This window comes from Manis javanica, chromosome 3 (genome assembly GCF_040802235.1).
Source record: "Manis javanica isolate MJ-LG chromosome 3, MJ_LKY, whole genome shotgun sequence".
Taxonomy (NCBI): domain Eukaryota; kingdom Metazoa; phylum Chordata; class Mammalia; order Pholidota; family Manidae; genus Manis; species Manis javanica.
This window is the reverse complement of record NC_133158.1, coordinates 43790677-43814799: the sequence shown is the minus strand read 5'-3', so window position 1 is coordinate 43814799 and position 24123 is coordinate 43790677. Positions and strand designations below refer to the sequence as shown.

General features: G+C 41.7%; 1 protein-coding gene across 2 annotated transcripts in view; it reads right to left on the bottom strand.

Annotated features, from left to right (window-relative positions):
- Window positions 1–24123, bottom strand: part of DSCAM (DS cell adhesion molecule) — a 718205-nt gene that overhangs the window by 589862 nt on the left and 104220 nt on the right. For both annotated transcript variants that reach the window (XM_073231316.1, XM_073231317.1), the window contains exon 3: window positions 9536–9682. In XM_073231316.1, coding sequence (XP_073087417.1) covers window positions 9536–9682 — 147 coding nt within the window. The remainder of the gene's footprint in view (window positions 1–9535; window positions 9683–24123) is intronic.

Genomic DNA, 24123 nt, shown 5'->3' with positions numbered 1-24123 from the left:
GAAATAATTAGGAGAAACAATCAGCCAACCAGAACCACGTAGTGTTCTGGTTGGAACGCCAGGCAATGGATGGAACAGGAATGTCAACTGTGTAGATTCCTCAGGGAAGTCAGAGAGAACCTGCACCAAGAGGCAGCCTTGGGGTTGGACATTAGGAAGTCGTGGGCAACCTTGGAAATGCACTTTTCAGGACAACGCAAGAAGCAGAGCCCAAACCATGAATAGTAGTGAGTAGGAGGCTATTCTATCAATATGTTTGCCAGGAAAAAAGCAAATGAACAAATAAAAGCCAACAGCCATATGAAAGCTGGCAAAGGGAAAGCTTTCTTTAAAACAGGGTGCCTGAGCATCTGTGTCCTATGAAACTCGGTAATTGCTAAAGAAATGATAGCACAGGACACAGTAGTAGAACTGATGAAATGAGTCCTGGAAGAGCAAGAAGCTCGTGTCAACATCACTGGTAGGAGGCAAGGGGAATGGAAGCATGGGGACAGATACAGTGTGTGAGGGAGGCAGGTCCTCAGAGAGCACCGGCTTCAGGCTTCAGGAAGTGAGAACACAGTGTCTTCTGGGAACTAGAGGACAGTCCATGAGGGGCTGGGGATGGGAGGCAAAGAACTTTTCTGAGGAAAACTCAGGAAAACCACATCCAGCAACACAAAGGGGCCAACGGAGACACCAAAGATCTGGAGAAACAGGGAAGGGCCAGCTCAGGCCGATTGGCATGAATGGTCAGTGTCCCCTGTCCAGCTGTCTGGTGATGTTCAGCAGGGAATGAAGTGGTAGCAGCTGCCTGAATGGGGCTCCTGCAGGCAGTGGGGCTGCAGAGGCAAAGGGAGTCCCTGGAGCTGGAAGCTCTGTCGTCCTGTCCTGTCTGCCCAGAATGAAGCCTCAAGGGGCTGACAGTCATCGTGACCCTGCCTCGGGTTTCTTGCCTCCAACCTCCCCAGTGAGGGACTTTCAAAGGACGCAGCCCCATGGACCCAGGCTGATCTGAGGTCTTGACCTTGAATTCACGGGGACCTCTTATTCTGAGTCAAAATTTAAGTTTTTAAGTCTTGAATCCTGCTTCCTTATGCTATAGAATGCTGCCTGAGCCAGTTCTGAGTCATGACATGTGTTTAGACTGATGATGCTGGTCATACCAACAGAATTGTTCTCCTGGCCTGATACTATTTTGTTAACCATCCTGAACATTTTTCTCTCCAATGTTCCTGAAATGAAATCTCACAGGTGAACAAGAGACTAGGAAGTGCACTTGGGCCCAGATTATACCTGCTTGACTTGGCCAACTATCTGGAAAGAACCAAACTTCACATGGAAAGAGGGCAGCAGGCAGAAGGTCCCAAAGGCTGAAGGTACAATGAAACTATGTTTGCATTTAGGTGGAGCAAGGAAAGAAACTGGCTCAATGTATTTGGGGATATTAAAAAAAATGTCATTGAAATCTATCTAATGGCCGGGAATAAATATATGCACGGCAAAATCCTTACAGTATAAACTGTCTTATTCACTTGCTTTCTCCAGCATTTGGTACTGGCCATATCAAAATACACATGTTGAATGAATGAAACAAAGTTAACTGTATCGCTGAAGAAGCTGCACATACAGAAAAGAGTTTTTTTTATCATGGTAGGTCCAGGACAGCTCTCCTTAGATAGGCCTGCTTGCAAGGTTGACCCTTGGTCGGTGCCCGGGAACCGGGATTTCGGGAGGGCCCCCACCACCTCATTGTGTCTGAACTGTACAACAATATGGCTTATTATACACCTGAACACATGCTTTCCTTCTGGGAGTCTAGAATTTTGGTACCTGCCAGGCAGACGGTGCCTACATGACCGGCCCCCAGTATATCCTCAGGTACAGAGTCTCTCATGAGCTTCCAGGTGGATGGTGTTTTACCCTGTTGTCCCCATTTCCTTGCTCAGGGTATAAAGCGCGTCTTCTGTGCCCCATGGGGAGAAGACTCCTGGAGGCGTGTACCCAGTTTCCTTCTGATTTCTCCCTGTGCCTCTTTCCTTTGCTGGAACAATCACAGCGGTGAGGACGGCTAAGTGCCCAGTCCTGAAAGTCCTCCTCGCACACCACCGGGCCTCTGACACACACATAAAATAAACATTCTACGAGGTTAAATATCAAAGGGAAAAAAATTCCTTGGACAGCAGCTGGCTTGAGAAATGGGATGTCTGATTTGGAATGTTAATATTCTGCCATCTTACTGGGAGGGTACCCATGGAACCGCCCTCACCACATGAGGAAGCCGAGGCAGAATAAAGAGAGAGGCCGTTTCCGTAGCTGCCCAGCTAACCCATGTCAGACCTGCAATCAGAAGCCATAGTCTCCTGGAAATACTTAAAGTGGGAAATCAAGGGGCATGTTAGGCTGACCTCATGCCCAATGCCACCACAGCAGGGGGGCTGTTTCATACACACGACCCACTCCCGAGATGCTCCCGGCTAAATTTGCTACCACACCTTCCTTTCTTGTTTTTCTTTCTTTCTTTTTTAATATTATGTTAACATGTCTTTCACTATGTGTCCACCTACTTGTCTCAGTAGTTCAGAAGTCAAAAGCATATTGTTTCAAAATCTGTAATACAGTTCCCATTTCTGAGAATGGGAATTCGTCTCCTTGCCAAAGGCTGACACTTAGCAGGCTTCTGGTCTACTCTGGATCTTTCGGGATCTCACTAGTGGATTCTTCCTGGAATGCCAGACTTGAGCCCAGACCCCATCTAACCTGACCTTGGTTCTCAGCGCTATGTAGTTTCCGCTAAATCAGCAAACATCCCTGTTTTTAATTACTTTCATGTGTCTGTGGAATAGTACGTAAGAATTAATTTAGTGATCCACAGACTTAAATGGCAAAATTTCAATCAAAAGTTGTAACTTTCTATAAACTTTCTGTTCCCTTCCTGTAAACTTTTATGTGGAGTATATTTTTCAGTTATTTCACTTCCCAAAAATAGGGCCCAGTGAAAACCTTATACTTCTCTGCACCTTTCTAATTCCAGTCAGCTGCATACCCCCTTTGCTAAGGTTAATTCCCAGTGTCTGAAATGAGGTTCTTACTCGCTGAAAATCAAGATACGTCAAAAGAAGATAGATATATAGACAGATGAAATGTTCCTTTTATAGTTAGTCCTACAAATTTCTTTTCAGTGACTGTTACAGAAATGCTTCCTTAATCTGCCTCTCCCTGGCACTTTTAAAATCAAAACTGGGGCTTTCAGGGGACCCCAAGTCTGTTCCCCAAGTCCTTTGGGTATTGCATTTGTTCCCTTCCCTCATAAGCACCTGTGGGCAGAGCTGGAGCTCAGTGCCACAGCAGCCTGAGCCGTGATGGAACAGACTGCCTCGACAATGCCCAGTGACGGAGTGAAATTACACCATGAGTGCCTCCAGAGAAGGGACATGGGCTCCAGGTCCCAGGGTCACAAACAGTGACACAACTAACCAGTGCACAATCCTCCCTGCACCCAGTAGCTGGGCTCTCCCCTCCCAAAGAGAAGCAAGCCCATCCAACCTGCTCTGAATTTAAGTTTGCTGGGACATGCTTAAGGAAAACCTGGCCAAACTGAGTTGACTGTATCAATAATGCAATTTTTTCCCCATCCTAAGATGCCAACAAAGACTGTCTTAAAAGGCTATCTTTTTTGTGAAATCTCCCCTCCCTCCCTGGATAAATCACGCAAAGCTGTGTGTTTCTGGAGCGTTTTGCCCATGCGGCTGTCAGAGCACACACACACACACACACACCACACAGGGCACAGTATGCTCTCTGCGGGGCCCTGAGAGCAGAAGCCCTCTTTGCGGGGCCCCGAGAGGGGTGCGCTTCTTAAAGCCCAGGTCCTGCCTTATCTATGATGACCAGACCCAAATGCAGCATCTGAAATTTGCAACACATCTCATGTGAAGGGCCAGGCTGATGTCTTTGATATTTAGTGTGGGCAGAAAATTGTTCACTTTTACCCAAAAAACAGGAAGAAGATAATCATCCATGGACTTGAACTCATGGATCCTGAGAGACAAAATTCTCCTTGAGTCATCACTAATAGACGTGCCCAGATGGGAAACATTGTAACTGAAAATTGGGCCAGTGTTAAAGAGGGAGGAGGCAGATTCTCTGGGAGTAGTAAAATGTTCACTTTTTCCGTTTTCCCATTTTCTAAGTTACCCTTGGGCTGTGTCTTTGATGTTAATATAGCTGAACCCCCAGTGAGATGCTCAGAATTTTATCGGAGGAAACAGACACACAGTGCAGGCCTCTCTCTTTGCTGGCTCCCTAACATGGAAGAAATTCACAACAGGCCATTGAGTGAAACCCAAATATAAAGCACTGATATTGTCCCTTTTCCAGGATGGGTCTGACGTACCTCTGCATTAGCAATGCCTCCCACCCATCCAAACTCCTACATTTGTATGGAGCTACGTTAACATTCTGATACTTGAAAGGCTCTCCTTTTTTGCTTAGGAAGAGAAGTGATGCAATGTGTAACAGATGTATACAGACACTGGTACTCCCTTTTCCGGGCTCACTTTAGTTAGGGAAGGAGGCAGAAGTCGGCATCCATCACCTGAATTGAGGACACTGGATGTATGGCGTGTGCCTCTCCCTGCAGTACTTTCCCTCTACACGTTTGCAAGCTTCCTATCACCCATCATGCTGGAGTCTGGGAGTGAAGGTCCACCGTGTGGCACACCAGGGCCCCGCTGAAGAGACCAGGTAGGGGGCAAAGCAGAGGGCAGCCTCAGACGTTAGGGGCCTTTCCTGTCCTGGGGGAAATTTATGGGATTCCTACTTGTAGGCCTGTCTTAGGCAGCTCGGGCTGCTAAAACAAAACACCATAGCCTGGAAGACTTAAACAACAGACATTTATTTCTCACAGTTTGGGCTGGGAGTCCAAGATGGGAGTGTTGGGGTAGGGGGCTCTGGTCAGCTCCCTCTGCTGGGTTCAGATGCCGCCTTCTCTCTGTGTCCTTACACGATGGAAAGAGAGCTCCAGGGCTCCCGTAGGGACACTAATCCCCTCATGGGATCCACCCTCATGACCTCACCTAACCCTAACCGCCCCCAAAAGGCCCCCCGAAATACCACCACCTTGGGGGTCAGGGTTTCCACACAGGAGTTCTGAGGGGCACAGACATTCAGTCCATAACAAGACTATTGTAGCATTCTCTCCAAGGATCGCTCAAAATAAATGAGCTCATCACTGATCTAATGACCTCCCTCATATGACCAAGAGGCACAAGTGGATTCCTGAGTGCAGATCAGGCCAACTTAGACCTCTGCTGCACAGAGGTCGCTGTGTGATGTGAGGTGCAATAAGCTAATGGAAGAACTGTTAGGGCAGCTCATGAAACTCCGCAGGTCGCCAGATAGGGACTTCTCTCCCCTACAGGAGCAGAGCCCGGTCATTTATTTGCCCAGCTAAGATAAAGGGCAGAAAGTAGTAAGACATGCTGATGGAAACCATGTTGTTTCTTCATATAAGAATACACCAACATTTTCATTGAAAAGGAATTCCTGGACACCAAATACCCACTAACCTCAGCCAACATTTCCAAAGAGCCCTAGCCTGAAACATTGGTGTAAGCCCAGCACTCACCTCTTCACCAGGAGGCCTCTGCTGCTCTGGCCCCCCCGCCCCAGGGGTGCTCTGCCCTGCAAGGCTGAGTGCTGAAACCCAAAGGTGGCCCCAGAAGACAGGCCCCAGCTCCCTGCCCTAAGCCCCGAGTGGGAGCAGTGGGCACTGATCCTTCTTGATGCCATTAGCTCCCAGCTTCCTTAAATCAGCTGCTACTACAGCTCCTATTCCTACTCTCAACTTCCAGGTCTGTTTTCACAGGCAAGTTTCTTGAGACCAATTTCCCTGCCATATTTACAGGGGTATCTTGGAATCCCAGGAAGAGATGCAATGATTAACCTTAAACTAGTTCAACAAGGAGTATTCAGTTTATTTACAAAATAGAAACAAATTAAGTTTTCACAGACCATTTGCTATGTATGCACAGAACATTTAGGAGGTCTTTTCTGGAGCTCAGGAAAAGCCCCTTGGTCCATGGGACCTATGCACTGTACAGAGGCAAGAATCCTCAGGCTTCTCCATCGCTCAGCCCTGGGGCATAGCTCAGAGCATCCCAGGCTTGTCCTGAGGCTCCCTGCCTCCCTGGTGGAACCACACTCAGGGCCCTCCCTGGCCACCAGAGAGAAATGTCTTCACCTAAACCATCTGAAACTGGTATATTTATTGTGATCCCCAGTGTTTTTTAACCATTTGTCATCTCCAGTGGCTTCACGACCTACTCCCCTAAGCATTTTGGCAGCCTCAGTGGGTAGAGCTCAGGTCCCGGAAGCAGGGTCCAGCAGTAAACCAGAGCAAGCTGCACTGCAGGGCTTCGTCTCCAGACGTCCTCTCTTTCCCTCTCTCTCTCTCTCTCTCTCTCCACCCCCCCCCTCTCTCTGTCTGTGTGTGTGTGTGTGTGTATGTGTGTGTGTGTGTGTGTGTGTGTGTGTGTGTTATGTCTACTATGTGAAGCATCTTGGGAATACCTTGCATTTGGTTAAATGGCTTACTTACAAATAAACAAAACTTGCTGTTGATGTATTCCTCAGGGAGATAAAAGCTGAACTCTATTGGTTTTCTAGATGCTTTTGTGAAATAAGAAAAGAGAAGTGTTTATCCATGGTACATGCTGTTTTTAAAATTTTGCCAGAGGAGAAGCTCCAACACCTGCTTGAGGGGAGGGTGTGGGAGTTGTAGGTTCCTATCAGCAAGATCTCAGCTCTGTGTACATCCTCTCCATTCACCAGAGATAAAATGCCTCTTATCTGATTGAGTGATTCAGGATCATGTTTGAAGGAAAAAGTCCTATTCACATAGATTGCAAAAAGATGAAATCTTCATGTGAGTGCAGACTAGTCAAATATGTCTAGGAAATATAAGAACATACACATTTTTATATAACCTATCTTAAAGACCTATAAAGAGATGAATCTTCCACATCACTAATCATCAGGAAAATGCAAATTAAATTAAAACCACAATGAGATATCACCTCACACCAGTTAGGATGACCAACATCCAAAAGACAAACAACAACAAATGATGGTGAGGGTGCGGAGAAAGGGGAACCCCCCTATTCTGTTGGTGGGAATGTAAATTAGTTTAACCATTGTGGAAAGCAGTATGGAGGTTCCTCAAAAAACTAAAAATAGAAATACCATTTGACTTGGGAATCCCACTCCTAGGAATTTACCCTAAGAATGCAGCAGCCCAGTTTGAAAAAGAGAGATGCACCCCTATGTTTATCACAGCCCTATTTACAATAGCCAAAAAATGGAAGCAACCTAAGTGTCCATCAGCAGATGAATGGATAAAGAAGATGTGGTCCATATACACAATGGAGTATTATTCAGCTATAAGAAGAAAACAAATCCTACCATTTGCAACAACATGGATGGAGCTAGAGGGTATTATGCTCAGTGAAACAAGCCAGGTGGAGAAAGACAAGTACCAAATGATTTCCCTCATTTGTGGAGTATAAGAACAAAGCAAACTGAAGGAACAAAACAGCAGCAGAATCACAGACCCCAAAAAGGGACTAGCAGTTACCAAAGAGAAAGGGTGGGGAGGGAGGGAGAAGGGGATTAAGGGGCATTATGATCAGCACACGTAATGTAGGAGGGGCACAGAAAAGGCAGTAGAGCACAAAGACAAGTAGTGACCATAGTATCTTACTTTGCTGATGGACAGTGACTGCCATGGGGTGTGTGGGGGACTGTATAATATGGGTGAATGCAGTAACCACATGTTGCTCATGTGAAACCTTCATGAGACTGTATATCAATGACAACTTAGAAGAAAAAGACAGAATCCTCAAACTTCTAGTACACCCCCTCTCTGAGGTAGCCTACACTCTCCTTTCTCCAAGTGTGAACCTTTTTGCCTTAAATAAAGATGTATAAAACCTCATGGAAGATATTTCCGCTTCTCTCCTACCAGGCACATGTCCCACTGAGGTCAGACATGGCCATGTGACTTCCTTTGACCAGTTAAATGCTTGAGCAGAAATGACATATGTTGCTGCCAAGTAGAAGCAGGAGAGGCAGTTTGTAACTCTCCCCTGCTCTCTCCCTACACAGGGCAGACGGTGCAGCTGTTTGATGGCCACATTGCCCCAAATTCCCTACCCCCCTGAACCCACAAGCCCTCACCATGTACATTTGAATGCATTCAACCAGACAGACTTGTCATGAAATCTCTCCATCTGCCATTGAGAAACTAAAATAGACTCTAAAGGGAAGCAATTAAGAACATTACACAATCAAAATTAGCAAATAAAAATGTACGAGTGTCTCTATTCTGAGTATGGCAACCATATTTCAGTTCTTAAGCTTAGCCTTTTTCAGTACTCTAACAAATTACGATGATTAATCAACATATCAACAAGGAATTTACTGCTCAGTGAAGTGCAAGGGACTTTGGAGTCACTGTAAAGATAATTTTAAGGAAAGTTGAAAAAATCTATCACATCCTACTTTAAAGTATTTTGAAGACCAAAGATTTAATTATTGATTTTGACTTTTTAGTGGTTAATAATTTTTAATGGTCTTTATATAGTAACCTTTACTGTCTAGCAAAGCAGTAAGTTGAAAAACAAAAATGCTGTGTCACCATGAGGCTTTAGTTACAATTTCCTATGTCTATAAACTGACAAAATTTTATGGTATTCAAGGACATTAAAATGTGTCTGTGTGTGTACTTGCACACACATACATAAACACATATAAGGAAAAGCAATCGCTTATATTCTGTTACACCACACTCAATGCTCATCACAACACTCCTCCAAAAAGCAGACAGTAGTCATTACCCAAAGGTGTGCAAAACAGGAAAAGTGAACACATGCCCACAAGCCTTTTCAGGTAAATAGCATGAACAAGAAATCAACTTACGAACTGTGAGAAAAGAATAACCATAACTTCAGAGAAGTTAAATTTCATTTGTATCACCTTCAGATCCCAAAAATAAGCCAAGAAATTATTTATATATAAATATTTGTATCTCTATGCTGAATATATATTCTGAATAGATCTTCAAGAAGGAGGTCGGAAATACTACAAAATTCTTAAGACATTTGAAAGGACCAAAACAGCATCAAATCAGGGCTTCCACTTTCCAAATTACATCTTCAATCAATCAGTCCTAAATGTATCACTGAGGTCTCTCCAGATGCAACAGTCCTACATCCCTATTTCTAGGAGTAGAATCTGCCAAAACATCCTCATGAAAGTCACATAATGGCAATATGTATAGTACAAGTAACTCATTCCTCTCCATCAGTCAATTCACTGAAGAATAGCTGAATCAAGCCACATAAACCAATATACAATAGTGATGTCACACAATCATAAAATAGCATCAACCTAAAGTATACTAATTCTTAATTATGATGAATACTTAGAAACCTGACTCAGTATCTGAAAAGACCTCTCAGAAGAGGAGACCAGTGCCCGGAAGCGCAAAGCCTACCTGAGATGAGTAAAACAGTGTCTTTCTCCCATGAGACGACGGTGATGTAGGCCTCCACCGAGGAGGGGATAATGCACTTGAAGACCGCAACATTGCCTCTCATGGTTTTCTGGTCCTCCACACGGACTGTATAGGGCTCCCGTAAAACTGGAAGGCAAGCACAGTACCCTTGGTGAGACACACGGTCAATGGGCTCATTTTGGGAGAAACTTATCCAAATACACACATTGCAGTTTACATATATTAATTGCATGAAATCTATTTTTTGGACAAAAAGTTTAAGAAGCCTGCATGTCATTCATACCATTAACAATAAACAACACTGTATACTAAATGGCAAGAGCCTGTCTAAAAAAACCAATTCATCTGCCCCCTATATTCATCTGGAATCGGGAAGTAGCTTCTTATAAGAATGTGTGATGTTGGGAATCTGCTCTCCATCGTCCTCAGGGGAGAATTTTCTGGCTCTGAAGGAAAGAATTAAACAATTCAAGAAAGGCAACTTCACCTGGGAATCCTTAAAAACTATGTGACAATTAAAATAACTCTGAATAAGTGATTTTTTTATGACACTTGCAAAGCAGTCTTAGAAATGATTTCTCTGCTTCCTATGGCTTAGGGAAGGATGCTGATTAGGGAGCATGCCCAAATGCTCCCAACAGCAGGAGTACCCAGAAAACCCTCAGAGGGACCTTCCAAAAACCAGATATCTAGGCTAGAGGCAGGGGGTGCTGGGGTTCAGTGCCCACTGGGCAAGCCCAACTGCTGAGTTCATATCCAAGCCCAACCACTTTACACAGTGAGGGAATTCTCTTACCATATACAGAGGGAGTTGATGATGATATCCACCACATGGGGGACTCAATGTAATGGGTCTGTTGGTTAATATGGACCAAGTCCTCAGAATGGTGCCCACCATGAGTAAGGCTACGTGTATCTACAGCTAGACCTGGGTCCACACCATCCCCAGTGTAGGGAAGACCTCTGTCTGCAGGGTAAGGAGAAATTAGGGCTCCAATCCAACCTCTCCAGCTCTACAAATATGGGTGCAAGCCTTACTTCTCCAAAACTTTTCCTCAAATTTCAAATGAGGGGGTTGGTACAGGAACAGTATCAAGGTCAGAATTCTGTGAGTCTATCACTTTCTACAATATCCGCAGAGATAACTTTGCTCATCATCCGACCTGCTCTCTCAATGTTTTAGTCATTTATTGGATACACACATGTCAAGAAAACTGGCCATGGAATTCATTTTAAAAGAAATTAACGTACCAACAAAGATAGGAGTCAGTTTCTAAAGAGAAATCTCTCAGCAGGCAGAGGTAAGCCCCCTAGAAACAGCATATCCAACCCAGCATACTTAAGAGTGGCACTAGCTCTGGGATATGCTGAGTACTTTAGTAGTAGAGAATGTCAGTATGAGTATTGCTCCCCAGTCTCCATTTTTAATATTAGCATTTAATATTTTCCCAACTTGGAGACTTTTTTTCATTTGTGTCTCAAACCAGAAAGATTTTCAGAAATTCTGGGAATCTTCTGAGACTCCCCAGTCCCTGCACTCCATTGCAGTAGGATGTCATGTCCCAGGTGGCAATTACACTCCTCCTACAGGAGGTCCCCTAGGCCGTCATTCAGGTGCCCAAGAGCCTGACCTCAGAAACAGCGTTGTTATACACAGAGGCAGGAACTGACTTTGTACAGGAAAACACCATGATCATAATACTTTGGGAAGACCGGGGCACCTGCACACACGCCGTGGAGTGCCCTCTCCTGTCCGGCTGCCCACTGGCCTCACCTGGCCAGGACCAGCACCAGGACCACTGCAGCTGTCACAGGTTAATCTGTGACTTTTGTTCCTCCCTATTTCCCAAGCTAGCCCCAAAGAGCCTAGATCTTCTCTAAGCAGGAATACAGCAGCACACTGAACCCCATTCAGCTCAAAATGGGACAGGGGGCACTCTTGGGTCCCCTCACTAGATTATTCCCTCCATAAGGTTGCAGACCACACACTAAGTCTTTAAAAAACTCATGGAAGGACTTCAGCAGTGCTTGGCAGCTAGTAGGTGCTCAATACATACTTAGAGAATTAACAAATAGAAATGTGCAGCTTGCCTTTTGCAAGTACTCCTAGAATGTAGACTTGCATGTTTATCCCGAGGCCCCAGTCCAGTGGGGTGGACCTCTCACAGAGTGAGTCCCCTGGGGTTCCAGTAAGCTCCCCAACAGACCTGTACAAATTCAGTCCTAACTGCCACTGATATTGTCACAGAGCCTGGGCTCCCCACCTCAGGTACAGGCAAGGACAAAACATTCTTCTAAATATGACTGGTGTTTGCTTTATAAGAGAGTGACCTAATAATGAGCTGTGTGTCCCAAGCTGGGTTCTCCCCGAGGCAGACCCAGGGTGAGAAGCTGGGTGAAGGGGGTGATACGGATGTGGTGGCAGGAGCCCCGCAGGCTGCAGAAGTGGGCCAGGCAGGGAAAGCCCTGAGCCCGTGTGATTCAAGGGGGCCCAGCCTTGCCCACCTTGCCAGGAGCTCTGATTCTAGGTCACGCTTCAGAGCATCCCTGCCCTCTGCCGCTGAGCCGGGGTGTGGCAGGCTTATGGCCCAGTCTGTCACTGCGGGGCGGATCCCAGGGCCACGCACTCCCGGGCCCTTCCCACTTGACTCTCCATAGGAAGCAGCTCCAGGGCACCAACAAGCCTCTGCAGGCCGCTGGCCCTCCGCAGGCGACAGGGGAGCTGACCTGGGGGTCCAACAGCGTCCACTGTGTCCTTTTAGTCCTCCTTAGTCACATGTACAAGCTTTGAAACCTTCCCATACGATCTAATGTGGTAAGGGGAGCAGAAGAGAGAACCTCCCAAAGCAATGGGGCTTTGAAGCAAAAGCAGGCACAGTCACGGGGCAGGAGACGGCACAGCTGATGCACACCTCCGCCTCAGCCTGACTTCGTGCTTCCAAGTGTAAAAAGCCACATAAACAGTAAACAAGGAAGTCTCATTTCATACTTTACCATGAAATGAATACGAAAATGATTTAACCAAATCAGGCCAACAGCTTAATTTGTGGGGCCCAGAGCAAATTGAAAACCCAGAGCCCGTTACTTAGATAGGAGAGGAAAAGTGCCACTAACAATACTAACATAGGAAACTTTTTCCTTCTCTGTGGTCTTTCTCTCCACCTATCACAGTGTTTTTTATTTGCCACTTAATGTCACACTCCCTAGGGCACAGGCATACTTGCTGAGCAAGGGCAGACCTCACGGGCTTCCTGGACCATGTTTCTCTTGGCACACACAGCCCACCGGCAGCAGGGCCCCCTCCAGCCAGGCTCTGGGCTGATGTGCCACGGCCCAGCCAAGGATGGGAAAGACAGCTGCCCCTTCCCACGTGCCCCAACCACAGTGGACAGGTGACCTCTATGGGACCGCAACCTCCATGCCTGGACACCCTTGGTCTCTGGACGACAGGCAGGCAAGAGGCTCACCCCCGCAAACTGCTTGCCAAACGCACTGTGGTGCTGCTACCTTGGCGCAGGCACAGCCTCCACTGTCCCCCGCTTCAGGGTGCAAGCACCCCTCTCTGCCCACACCCAACAAAGAGTGCCTCCCCACCCCCACAGTCTGGGTGGCCGTGGTCATTGGTGGGTTAGGGACTTAGGAGCCACATGGAGCCCTGGGCACCAAGAGATGGGAGGTAGGAAGACTGAGAACCCATCCCCAGAGGTGGTGTGAGGCAGAGCCCTGCAAAACTACGGCACCAGGCCTGCAGGGCATGCCCAGTTGCACTTCACATTCGGAACACAAAGGGAAAGAGAAAAGCATGAATGTGTCACGTGACAACAGGCAGAGCCCAGGGACCTGCTCTGCACTAGTACCCTCCCATGAGGTCAGCCCTGATCCAAATTCTGTCCACGGGCAATCAGTGGATGGTGGAGGATGGGATAGAGGCGAGTGAGGAGAAAGTTTAAAGCACCGAGCACAGCCAGAGATGTGTCCGAGTGGCCCTTCCTCTCCTGATAGGCCGAATTCAGATTATCCTAACCCCTTTTATTCCTATGTCCAAAGTGACACAAATGCCCACGTGCTGGATTTCTCTGGCACACCAGAGGACTTTGGGCAGGGAAGAAGGCTGATGCTTCATGTCTTTCCTGTTTGGGAATTGGTGATCTGAGGCACAGAAAGACCTCAAGTCACATCAGTTTTATAGAAACTGTTTTTTTGCTTGATATTTTGCAACCAATTACTTAATAAATTGAAAGATGCCTTAAGCAATCTATTACATATTGAACACACCCTCATATAAAGCACTGTCTCAGGGACCGTGGAGATCCTAACATTTATGGAATGGTTAGCTAAAGAAAGGAACATGCACATGGCAGAACAACTAGAAGAAAACAAAGACTGATGGGCATGGGACTGAGAGTGACCAAAGGTAATAGGAATTTAGGGAAGGAAGGAATGTGATTGGTGGGGAAGGAGGCATTTGAGCTGGACCTGAAGGGCAGGAGAGACTGAGAAAGCAGAGAGGAAAGAGGCTAAGATCAAAGGTGGAAATGAGAATATTCCAGAGCCTGTGGGGCACTGGCCTAATAGTTTTTTTTTTTTAGCTAAACTTGCTTCCCAGCCACAACTCCTGTGAACAGCCAGCAACAGTCTGCAGAGGCCTCTTTTCCTTCATCTGAAAATGGAAATAATATCTACCTCACATGACTGTGCAGATTAACACAGAGACTGTCCTTAAAGTCCTTGGCAAAATGTCTAGCATATAATTACTTGATTCATTGTGTCTCTTTGACTGCTGGCAAGAGGAGCCTATCTGAGCTACCTTAAATTGAAATAAAAGACATCCTTTGAAGACACTAGGAGCTCTGGAACCTTCACTGAGCCCTGGGAAGGATACCACAACCTGAATCTCTCTAATTCTGGCCTCAACCTTTTCTTTTACCACAGACGGTATCCTCTATTTTTCTGGTTCACATGGAGGAATGAGGTGACCAGCTCACAGTCCCCAAGCACCTGAGGAGGGATGGACTGTTTCTCAAGATTTCAATGTCAAATTTAGAGATCAGAGGAACTGATGAATCAGCTTGGCTAGCTGTTCTTCCTCCATTCAATCACCTCTGACCAGAGGTTCAATATAATTTTGTGTGATACAGATGCAAGAGACAGCTAAGGGGGTCACTGTGGGCTGGTCAGAGAGGTACAGAGATGCCCTCCATAGGTGTAGGCATTATTAGCTACTGTTATTACACGAACATTGAGACAACTCTCTTAAGTAATAAGTCAGCCAAATGTCATCACTTGCTTTTTCTTAAAAACTTTATCAAGGTGGCATGCAATAAGCTGAACACATTTATCAATATACTGTCCATGATTTCAGGCATCCACTAGGTGTCTTGGAACGCACCTCTCATGGATAACGGGGGACTACTGTACTCCATTCCTTTTCGTCCAATTATATGGATAAGCCACAATGTGTTTATTCATTCATCTGTTGATGGGCTTTGACCCATTTGAGGCTATTACAAATAAAGCTACTATGAAAAAGCCTCTGTGTGGACATATGCTTTGGGTAAGCACCCAAGAATAGAAGAGCAGGAGTATATGCCAGGTATATGTTTATCTTTTAAATCAATCACCAAACTGTTTTCCAAAGGGTCTGTACCATTTTACATTCCTACCAGAATGAGAGGCTCAGTCACTGCACATCCTCACTAACACTGGGTCTGGCCATTATCTTTAATTTTAGATATGTTCGAGTACTGCATTGCGGTTTTACTTTGCATTTCCTTGAAGGCTAATGATGTTAAGCAGCTTTTCACGTGCTTACTAGCCACTGCACATCTTCACTGGTGCAGTGTTTCTCCAAACCTTTTACCCAATTTTAAAAATAGGATTGTTTATTTTTTATAATTTATTTTTTAGATTCCATTATATTTTAGGCTAAAAGCCCTTTAAGCACATAAATATTTTAGAGGTATTTTGTCGAAGGCTGCAGCCTGCCTTTTTATTCTCCTAACAGTGTCTTTAAAGAATCAAAAGTTTTAAATTTTGACAAAATCCAATATAGCAGCAGTGTGTTCTTTTATAGATTGTACTTTTGGTGTCATATCTAAGAAATCTTTATATAATCCCAGGTTGCAAAGACTTTATCCCATTTTTCTTCAAAAACTTATAGGTTTGTATTTAGATTTATAATCCATGCTGAGCTATTTTTTATATGGTGCCAAATATGGACTGAAGCTCATTTATTGCAAATAGATACATAATTCTTCTAACCTCATTTATTGAAATGACTACTTTTTTCACTGAATTACCTTAGCCCCTTTTTCAAATTTCAGTTGTCCACATATGTGTGGGTCAGTACCTAAACTCTGCTGTATTACTTATGTTTATATTACTTATCTTACTAATAAGTCTTAAAGTCAAATAGTGTTAGCCCTCTTAAGTTATTGTTCATTTTTTAGGGTTATTTCGGCTATTCAGGTCCCTTGTATTTCCACATAAATTTTAGAACTGACTCACCAGTTTCTATTTCTTAAAAAAAAGAAAATCTGCTGGTGTTTTCATTGGGGTTGTATTGAATCTAAACACTATTTTGGGGGGAACTGACATCTTTACAGTACTGAATCCTCCAAGCCATGAAAAAGGAAACATCTTTTATTTACATCCTCTTTAATTTCTCTCAGCAGTGTTTGGTAATTTTCAGTGTTCATGTCTTTCATATTTTGGGTCAGATTTGTCCCTAAGTATTCCTTATTTTTTGATGTGCTATTATAAATAGCATTTTGTTTTAAATTGCTCTCTATAGTGTGTGTGTGTGTGTGTTGCTCTTGTATACTGCCATTTTGAAAAACCTACTTGTTAGATCCAGTAGCTATTCTGGTAGATTCCATCAGTCTTTCTACATCTATGATTGTCATCTACAAATAAAGACAGGTAAAATTCTTTCTTTGCAATCAGTATGCCTTTTGCTTATTTTTCTTGCCCTATTGCAGTGGCTACAACCTCCAGTACAATGCTGAATAGAATTAGTAAAAGCACACATCCTTGTACTGTTCTTCATCTTTAAGGGAAAACACTAAATCTTTCACCATTAAGTATGATCTACCAGATGATTGTTGGAGTTGCTTTTTTATCAGTTTGAGGAAGTCTCCTTTAACTCCTTGTTTTTTGAGAGTTCTTATCATAGGTGGATGTTGTATTTGTTGATGTTATCCTACATCTGTTGAAATGAACACATGGTTTGTATTTCTAATAAGCTAATTTAGTGAATTACCATGATTAATTGTCAAATGTGAAATTAACCTTGCATTCTGAAGATAAGGACCACATGGTCACCATGTATTTTTCTTTTCAGATGTTGTTGGATTCAAGTTGCTAAATTTTGTTTAGAATGTTTTACATCTATATTCGTGAGACATGTTTGTCTGCACTTTTTTTTCTTCTCATGTCATGTCTTTGTCTTGTCTTAATATCAGGGTAATCCTGATCTCAAAATTACTTGGAAAGTATTCTCTCCTCTTCATTTTTCTGGAAGAAATTGTGTAGAATTTTCATTATTCATTTACTAAATATTTGGTATAATTCAATAGTGAAGCTGTTTGAGCCTGTGATTTCACTGTAGGAAAGTTTTTATTACAAATTCAAATTATTTAATAGAAATAGGGCTTTTCATTTTATCTATTTCTTCTTGAGGCTTTGATATTTTATCTTTTAAAGAATTTCTCATTTCACCTAAATTGTTGAACTTTTTGGCAAATTCTTTTTCTTAATATTCTCTTGTTATAATTTAATATGTGTAGGATATATAGTAATATAACATTCCTCATTCTTGACATTGGTAATTTGTCTTCTTGTTTATTTTCCTTTTCAGTCTGGCCAGAGGTTTATCGACCTCACTGTCTGTTTTTTGGGTTTTTTTTCAAGGAATGAACTTTTGGTTTTAGAGATTTCCTTTGTTTTATAACCTAATGATTTTTCACTCTGATCTTTATTGTTTTATTCCTACTTATATTGGATTTGGTTTATTCTTTTCTAGTTTTAAGATGGAAGCTAACTATTTAGGCCATTTTCATTTCAAATGTAGATTTTTAGAGCTATAAATTTTCCTACTAAGTATTGCTTGAGTGGCATTCACAAATACTGGGCTTTCATTTTCCTTCAGTTCAAAATACTTGCTAATTTTCCTTCTATTTTTTATTTTACACAAATCATTTAGAAGTATGTTATTTGTTATTTAAATATCTGGGGATTCTCCATAGATTTTAATGGTAGTGATTCTAATTTAATTCCATTGTAGCCCAAGACCATACTATGTCATATTATATGACTTAATTTATTTTTAAATAATATGAGACTTGTTCCATTGTCCATAATATGGTTTATAGTGGTAATTGTCTGCACCTCCTTGAAAAGAATATGAATTGTGCTACTGTTGAATATACTGGTCTTTATTTAAATATCAGTCGAGTCAAACTGATTAATAGTGTTGCTCAAGAATTCTTTCTCCTTACTGATTTTTTATCCACTTCTGCCAATCACTTACTAGATTATTAGATTACTTTATTGAAATTTCCAACTCTAAATTTTGATATTCCTGTTAACCCTTGCAATTCTATCAGTTTTTACTTCATGTAGTTTGAAGTTCTATTATAAGAGGCAGAAACACTTAGAATCCTCATATCCTTTTAATTAATTTACCCCATTTATAGTATGATCTTCATTAGCCCTGGGAATATTCTTTGCTTGAGAATATGCTTTGATATTAATGTAGTTACTCCAGCTTTCTTCTGATATTTTCTTTTGATTAGAAGTATTTGATTTAATCACATGACATAATTTCCCATCTTTTTGCCTTTAATATATTTGTGTATTTATATTTAAAATGCATTATTTTTAAGCATTGCTTGAATCTAATATGGCAATTTTTGCTTTTTAATTCAGATTATTGGAACATTTACATTTAATGTGAACATTCATATGGTTAGGTTTAAGTCTATGTTATTTGTTTTCTATTTTCACTATCTATTCTTTGTTTCCTTCTCATTTTATTATTTGTTTTTATTATTTTTAATGATACCATATTTTTTTCTCCTTTGCTGGCTTATGGGCAATAACTTCATTTTATTATTTTAGTCATTGTATTAGGTTTTATAGTATACATCTGTAACTTATCACATGTATATTGATGTGATATTATACAACTCCACATATAATAAAATAACTTACAGTATTATACTCCCAGGTCTTTACTCCAGGCCTTAATGCTACTGTTATTATACATTTTACTTAATATGTTATAAATCCCACAGACATTGTTATTATTTTTGCTTAAGTAAATAAATGATTTTAACTATCGAAAAAAATCACTTGAAAAAACAAAAATTCAATGCAATCCCCATCAAAATACCAATGACATTTTTTTTATAGAACTAGAACAAAGAATCCTAAAATCTGTGTGGAGCCACAAAAAATCCTGAATAGCCAAAGCAATCTTGAGAAGGAAGAATGAAGCAGGAGGTGTCACACTCCCTGATTTCAAACTATACTACAAAGCCACAGTAACCACTGGCATTAAAACAAATACACAGCTCAAGGAAATAAAGATTCTAGAAATAAACCCACACATATACAGTCAATATATCTATAGCAAAAGAGGCAAAAATGTACAATAGTGAAAAGACAGTCTCTTTAATAAGTGGTGTTAAGAAAACTGGACAGCCACAAAAAAGAAAAAAAAAGAAATTTGACTACTCTCTTATACCATATACAAAAATAAATTCAAAATAGATTATAAGACTTGAAGATAAGCCCTGAAACCAGAAAACTCATAGAAGAAAGCACAGGCAGTAAGTTCTTTGACACTGGTCTTAGCTATATTTTTTTGGACCAGTCTCCACGGGTAAGGGCAGCAAAAGCTAAAAGAAACACATGCCACTAAATTAAACTAAAAAGCTTCTGCACAGTGAAGGAACCCATCAACAAAACAAAAAGACAACCTAACCAAATGGGAAAAGATATTTGCAAGTCATACATGTGATAAGGGGTTTTTAATATCCAAAATATATGAGGAATTTACATAATTTCATAATAAAAAACAAACACCCCAATTAAAAAATGGGCAGAGAGCTTGAACAGACATTTTTCAAAAGAAGACGTACAGATGCCAACGGGCACATGAAAAGATCATCCACACCACTACTCATCAGGAAATGCAAACCAAAACCACAATGAGCTGTCACCTCATAGCTGTCAGATTAGCTACAATAAAAAAGACAAAAAATAACAACTGTTGGTGAGGATGCGGACACAAAGGAGCCCTCCTACACTGTCGGGGGGGATGTAAACTAGTGCGGCTACTATGGAAAACAGTATACGAGTTTCTAAAAGAAATTTAAAATAGAACCACCATATGATCCAGCAATTCCACTTCTGGGTATTTATCTGAATACCAATTCAAACAAAGAAACCCTATGTTCATTGCAACATTAGTTATGAAATTCAAGATATGGAAGCAACATAAAGGTCCATCAATAGATGCGCAGATGAATAAAGAAGATGTAGTATATATATATACAATGGAATATTACCCAGCTGCTAATAAAGGATGAAATCTTGCTATTTGCAACATGGATGGGCCTAGAGGGTATTATACTAAGTAAAATAAATCAGAGAACAAAGGACAAACACCATATGATTTCACTTTATGGGAAATCTAAAAAAACAAAGTAAATTAACAAACAAAACAGAACAGAAACAGACTCATAGATACAGGAAACTGTTGCTTACCAGAGGGGGAAGGGACTGGGGGTGGGGGCAGGGGAAATAGGTGAATGGGATTAGCAGCACAAGCTTCCCGTTGTAAAATAAATGAGCCACGGGGATGTCATGTACAGTATGGGGGATACAGTCAGTAATACTGCAATAACTTTGTATAGTGATAGACAGGGACTAGACTTAATGTGGGGACTATAATGTATAAAAATATCAAGTCACTATGATGTACACCTGAAACTAATAGAATACTGTATTGTCACTTGAAAAATATATATGATTTATCTACACATTTTTATTGTTCCTCCTTCCTTTGAGTAGATCCAAGACTCCATCAGATGCCATTTTTCTTCTGACTGTAGGACTTGAAGACTTCTGTTAGTGCAGGTCAGCACCTGATAAATTCTTTCAGCTTTTATGTGTCCAAAAGAGCTTTTATCTCACCTTTGTTTCTGAAAGATACTTTCACTGGCTTTAGCTTTCTAGATTTACGGATAACTTTTCTTTCAATGTTTTATAGATGTTTCTTCGCTGTTTCCTCACACTGGTTCTGATGAGAGATCTGTTCACTCGGTGTGTGATTCTCTGCCATTTGGCCTTTGGACTGGTCCTGAGAAATTTGACTACAGTGTGTCCTGGAGTATTTTTCTTTATGTGTCTTGTGCTTCGGTTTGTGGATCTCCTTGGATCTGTGGGTTTATGGTTGTCATCAAATCTGGAAAATTTTGACCAGTATTTCTTCAGTTTGTTTGTTTGGTTTCACCATCCACTCCTTTGGGGATGCTGTCTGCTGAGTAAGCCACTTGATGTATTTCTCAATAATTTTTTGGAATAGATTTTCTTTTTTAGAGCGGCTTTAGGTTTATAGAAAGTGCAGAGTTCCCATACACTCCTTCTACCCACCCCCTACATTTCCATCATTGTTAGCATCTGCATTAGTTTGGTATATTTGTTATAACTAATGAACCAATATTTATCCATCATTATTAACAAAAGTCTAGAGTTTCTAGTAAGGTTCATTCTGTACTGTACAGTTCTATGAATAATACCATGTATTCACCACCAAGGTACCATACAGAATAGTTCCACTGCCCGAACAGTTTCCTGTGACCTGCTTATTCATCCTTTCTTCCTTCCCTACCAGCCCCAGGCAACCACTAATTTTTGCATTTTCCAGAATGCCATCTAGTTGAAATCAGACAGTGTGTAGCTTTTTCAGATGGGCTTCTTTCATTAAGTCATTTGCATTTAAGGTCCTTCCATGTCTTCTCATAACTTGATAGCTCATTGCTTTCCACGACTGAATAATATTCCATTGGATAGATATACCACAGTTTGTTTATTGTTAAAGAAAAATTATTCTCAGACTTGTTAAAATGTAAAGAAATATTTTATTCAAGATAATTGTCTTGAATAGGGGTCATGACTATTCCAATAGGGGAGAGAAATTTTTCTCAACTCTGAATATAGCAAAGACAAGTGGAGATTTATAGCCAAAGAGCAAAGCGAGGGTTTCAGTCAATGGAAAATCACTGAGAGGAGACATCAGGCTAGGGAATCCTTGCTAAAGGCAGGGCAAAGACTTATACATGGAGGATAAGATGAGGAGCTTGATCAGATGTCAAGAGTGAGCAGATATTAAAGGTCGGGGAATGACTTAGCAGGATTCTTACTAAAACTGGGCTGGGGAGGACAAACAGAGAAGGTCAAGGTCAAGGACTCATCAAGAGAAGGGATCATAGGAGCCTGACTAAAGCTGAGTCAAGGGGAGAGCGTCACTATCCGTTAGCAAGCTGAAGAACGCCTTTGTTGCTTCCTATCTTTAGCAAAATCACAACTAAAGATCCTATAAAAATTCCTATGCAGGCCTATGTATCCTCCACCTGGAAATAAGGCAATGAGCTGAGATGACCATAGGCTCAGCTATTTGTTCCATTTCTCACGACGACTTTCCTTTACTACCTGTTGGCTAGTCTTGGAATCCATTTTTTTTTTATGCATGTTATCTACTTTGATGCTTCAAATAAAAGGGTAAGTTCAGTCCCTGCCACTCCATGTTGGCCATAAGCAGAAGTCCCAGTCCATTTCTCTTAACGATAGTGTAATAAAAGGGAAACAGTCACTAGATTTTTTTTTTTTTTACTTCTCAAGGTTTTTTTACTGCTGGTTACTGTTTGATAAGTAGCACCCACAGCATGGGCAACAGGTGATCCTAGCTCAGTGGACCATCTGCAATCCAGCCCTTAGAACAGAAAGAGCAAGAATTTTACGTGGGAGAACAAGGATCGCTGATTAATGAGACAGGACAGATGAACCATCCCTGTTTCGTTGACCCCTAGTCCCTGAGCAAAGTTGTTGAAAACTCTTAAGAAAAAGAATTGCCTATATTACTGAAAGGGAGATTCTGAGGCCATTTTCCCTACGGGCTCATTCCAGGAAAATCCCGACGCTGATAGGGAGGGACATGTAGACTTTCAGAACGGCCTGACGCACAGCAAGTACGCTGAAAGTTCTCATCCTGCACCAGTCCGCACAACCACCATTGGATGACATTAATACCCCTCTCCTCTGTTCCTCTGAATGGCCATCCAGTTCCTACTGGCATCTACATAAAAACGGTGAGACCAAATTTTCAAGTACCCAACAAAAAAGCTCAAAGAGATGATTATAATCATAATATGCTCATAATAAAAGTAAAATTAAGTGAGAAAAAATTTTCATTTGGGCAACGTGGCTGTCTATCTTGTAAGTTCAAACAGACACAGCGATCATATATGCTGGCCTCACATTCAATAGGGCTTCCGATGGCCAGAATACCAGCACAGAAGCAGTGATGGTGTAACTATGTGGGAGGTAGTTGGTTGCTTAACTGCCAGACAAGATGATGCAATTTCCACCCCTCTAAGATGTTCAGTGGCATGCAAAAACAATCAGTTCCATGACAAATATTTAGAAAATAGCAGTTAAAACAGGAGTAAGTGTTTAATTCCTTTATGTGACAGGAAACCCAAGTAAAAATAGTGGATTAACACACACAAGCTTAGCTGTTTGGAGTTTTTCTCTGTGTGGTACTTGGAGATTATAAATAGGTTTCTGTAACCCATCATTAAAATTTTTAGCTTGCCAAGTAAAAGACATGCACTATATCTTCCTGCTTGTCAGGTTTAGAGGTCTCTATATAAATTGCATTTGCATTATTTTAATTACTTGGGGTATCAATTTTTCATATCTCTAATGAAAGCTAATCTTTTTCTTCCTTTCATAAATGCATTCTTGTTCAGGACTTGGAATTCATGAGCATGTCATGTAGATCAAAATATAATTGGGAAAATGACTACCTAGCAGAATGAGTCACAGTCTAATGTTTGATTGCTTACATCAAAGAGCTCATATGCGGGGATTCAGATACATTTCATAGTTTGCTCATGTTGTGATGTCTTCAAGCAGAATCTCCTCACTTGCTGCAGAAATTATTATAAAGCTCCCCCAGCTACCTGGTGTATAAGACAACAATCAAAGTCACATTCTCTTTGCCCTGCCATTATATTATGTCAGTTTACCATGGTATTTTAAAAGCTAAGCTTAAAAAAATATACTTAGCACTGTTTGCTAACTGGAATCCAGCTGCAAGTTTGTTTTCCAGAGCTTTGTTAAATCTATAAAATGACACAGTATCTGCTGTACTTGTAACTTCTGATGTCTGTGAACCCAAGGCTATATTCCTGGTTTGACTTAAAGCAATGCAATTAAAAATATATACACAGCAGGTTAAAAGAAATATAACTAATTCAGGATTCATTCCTTGACAA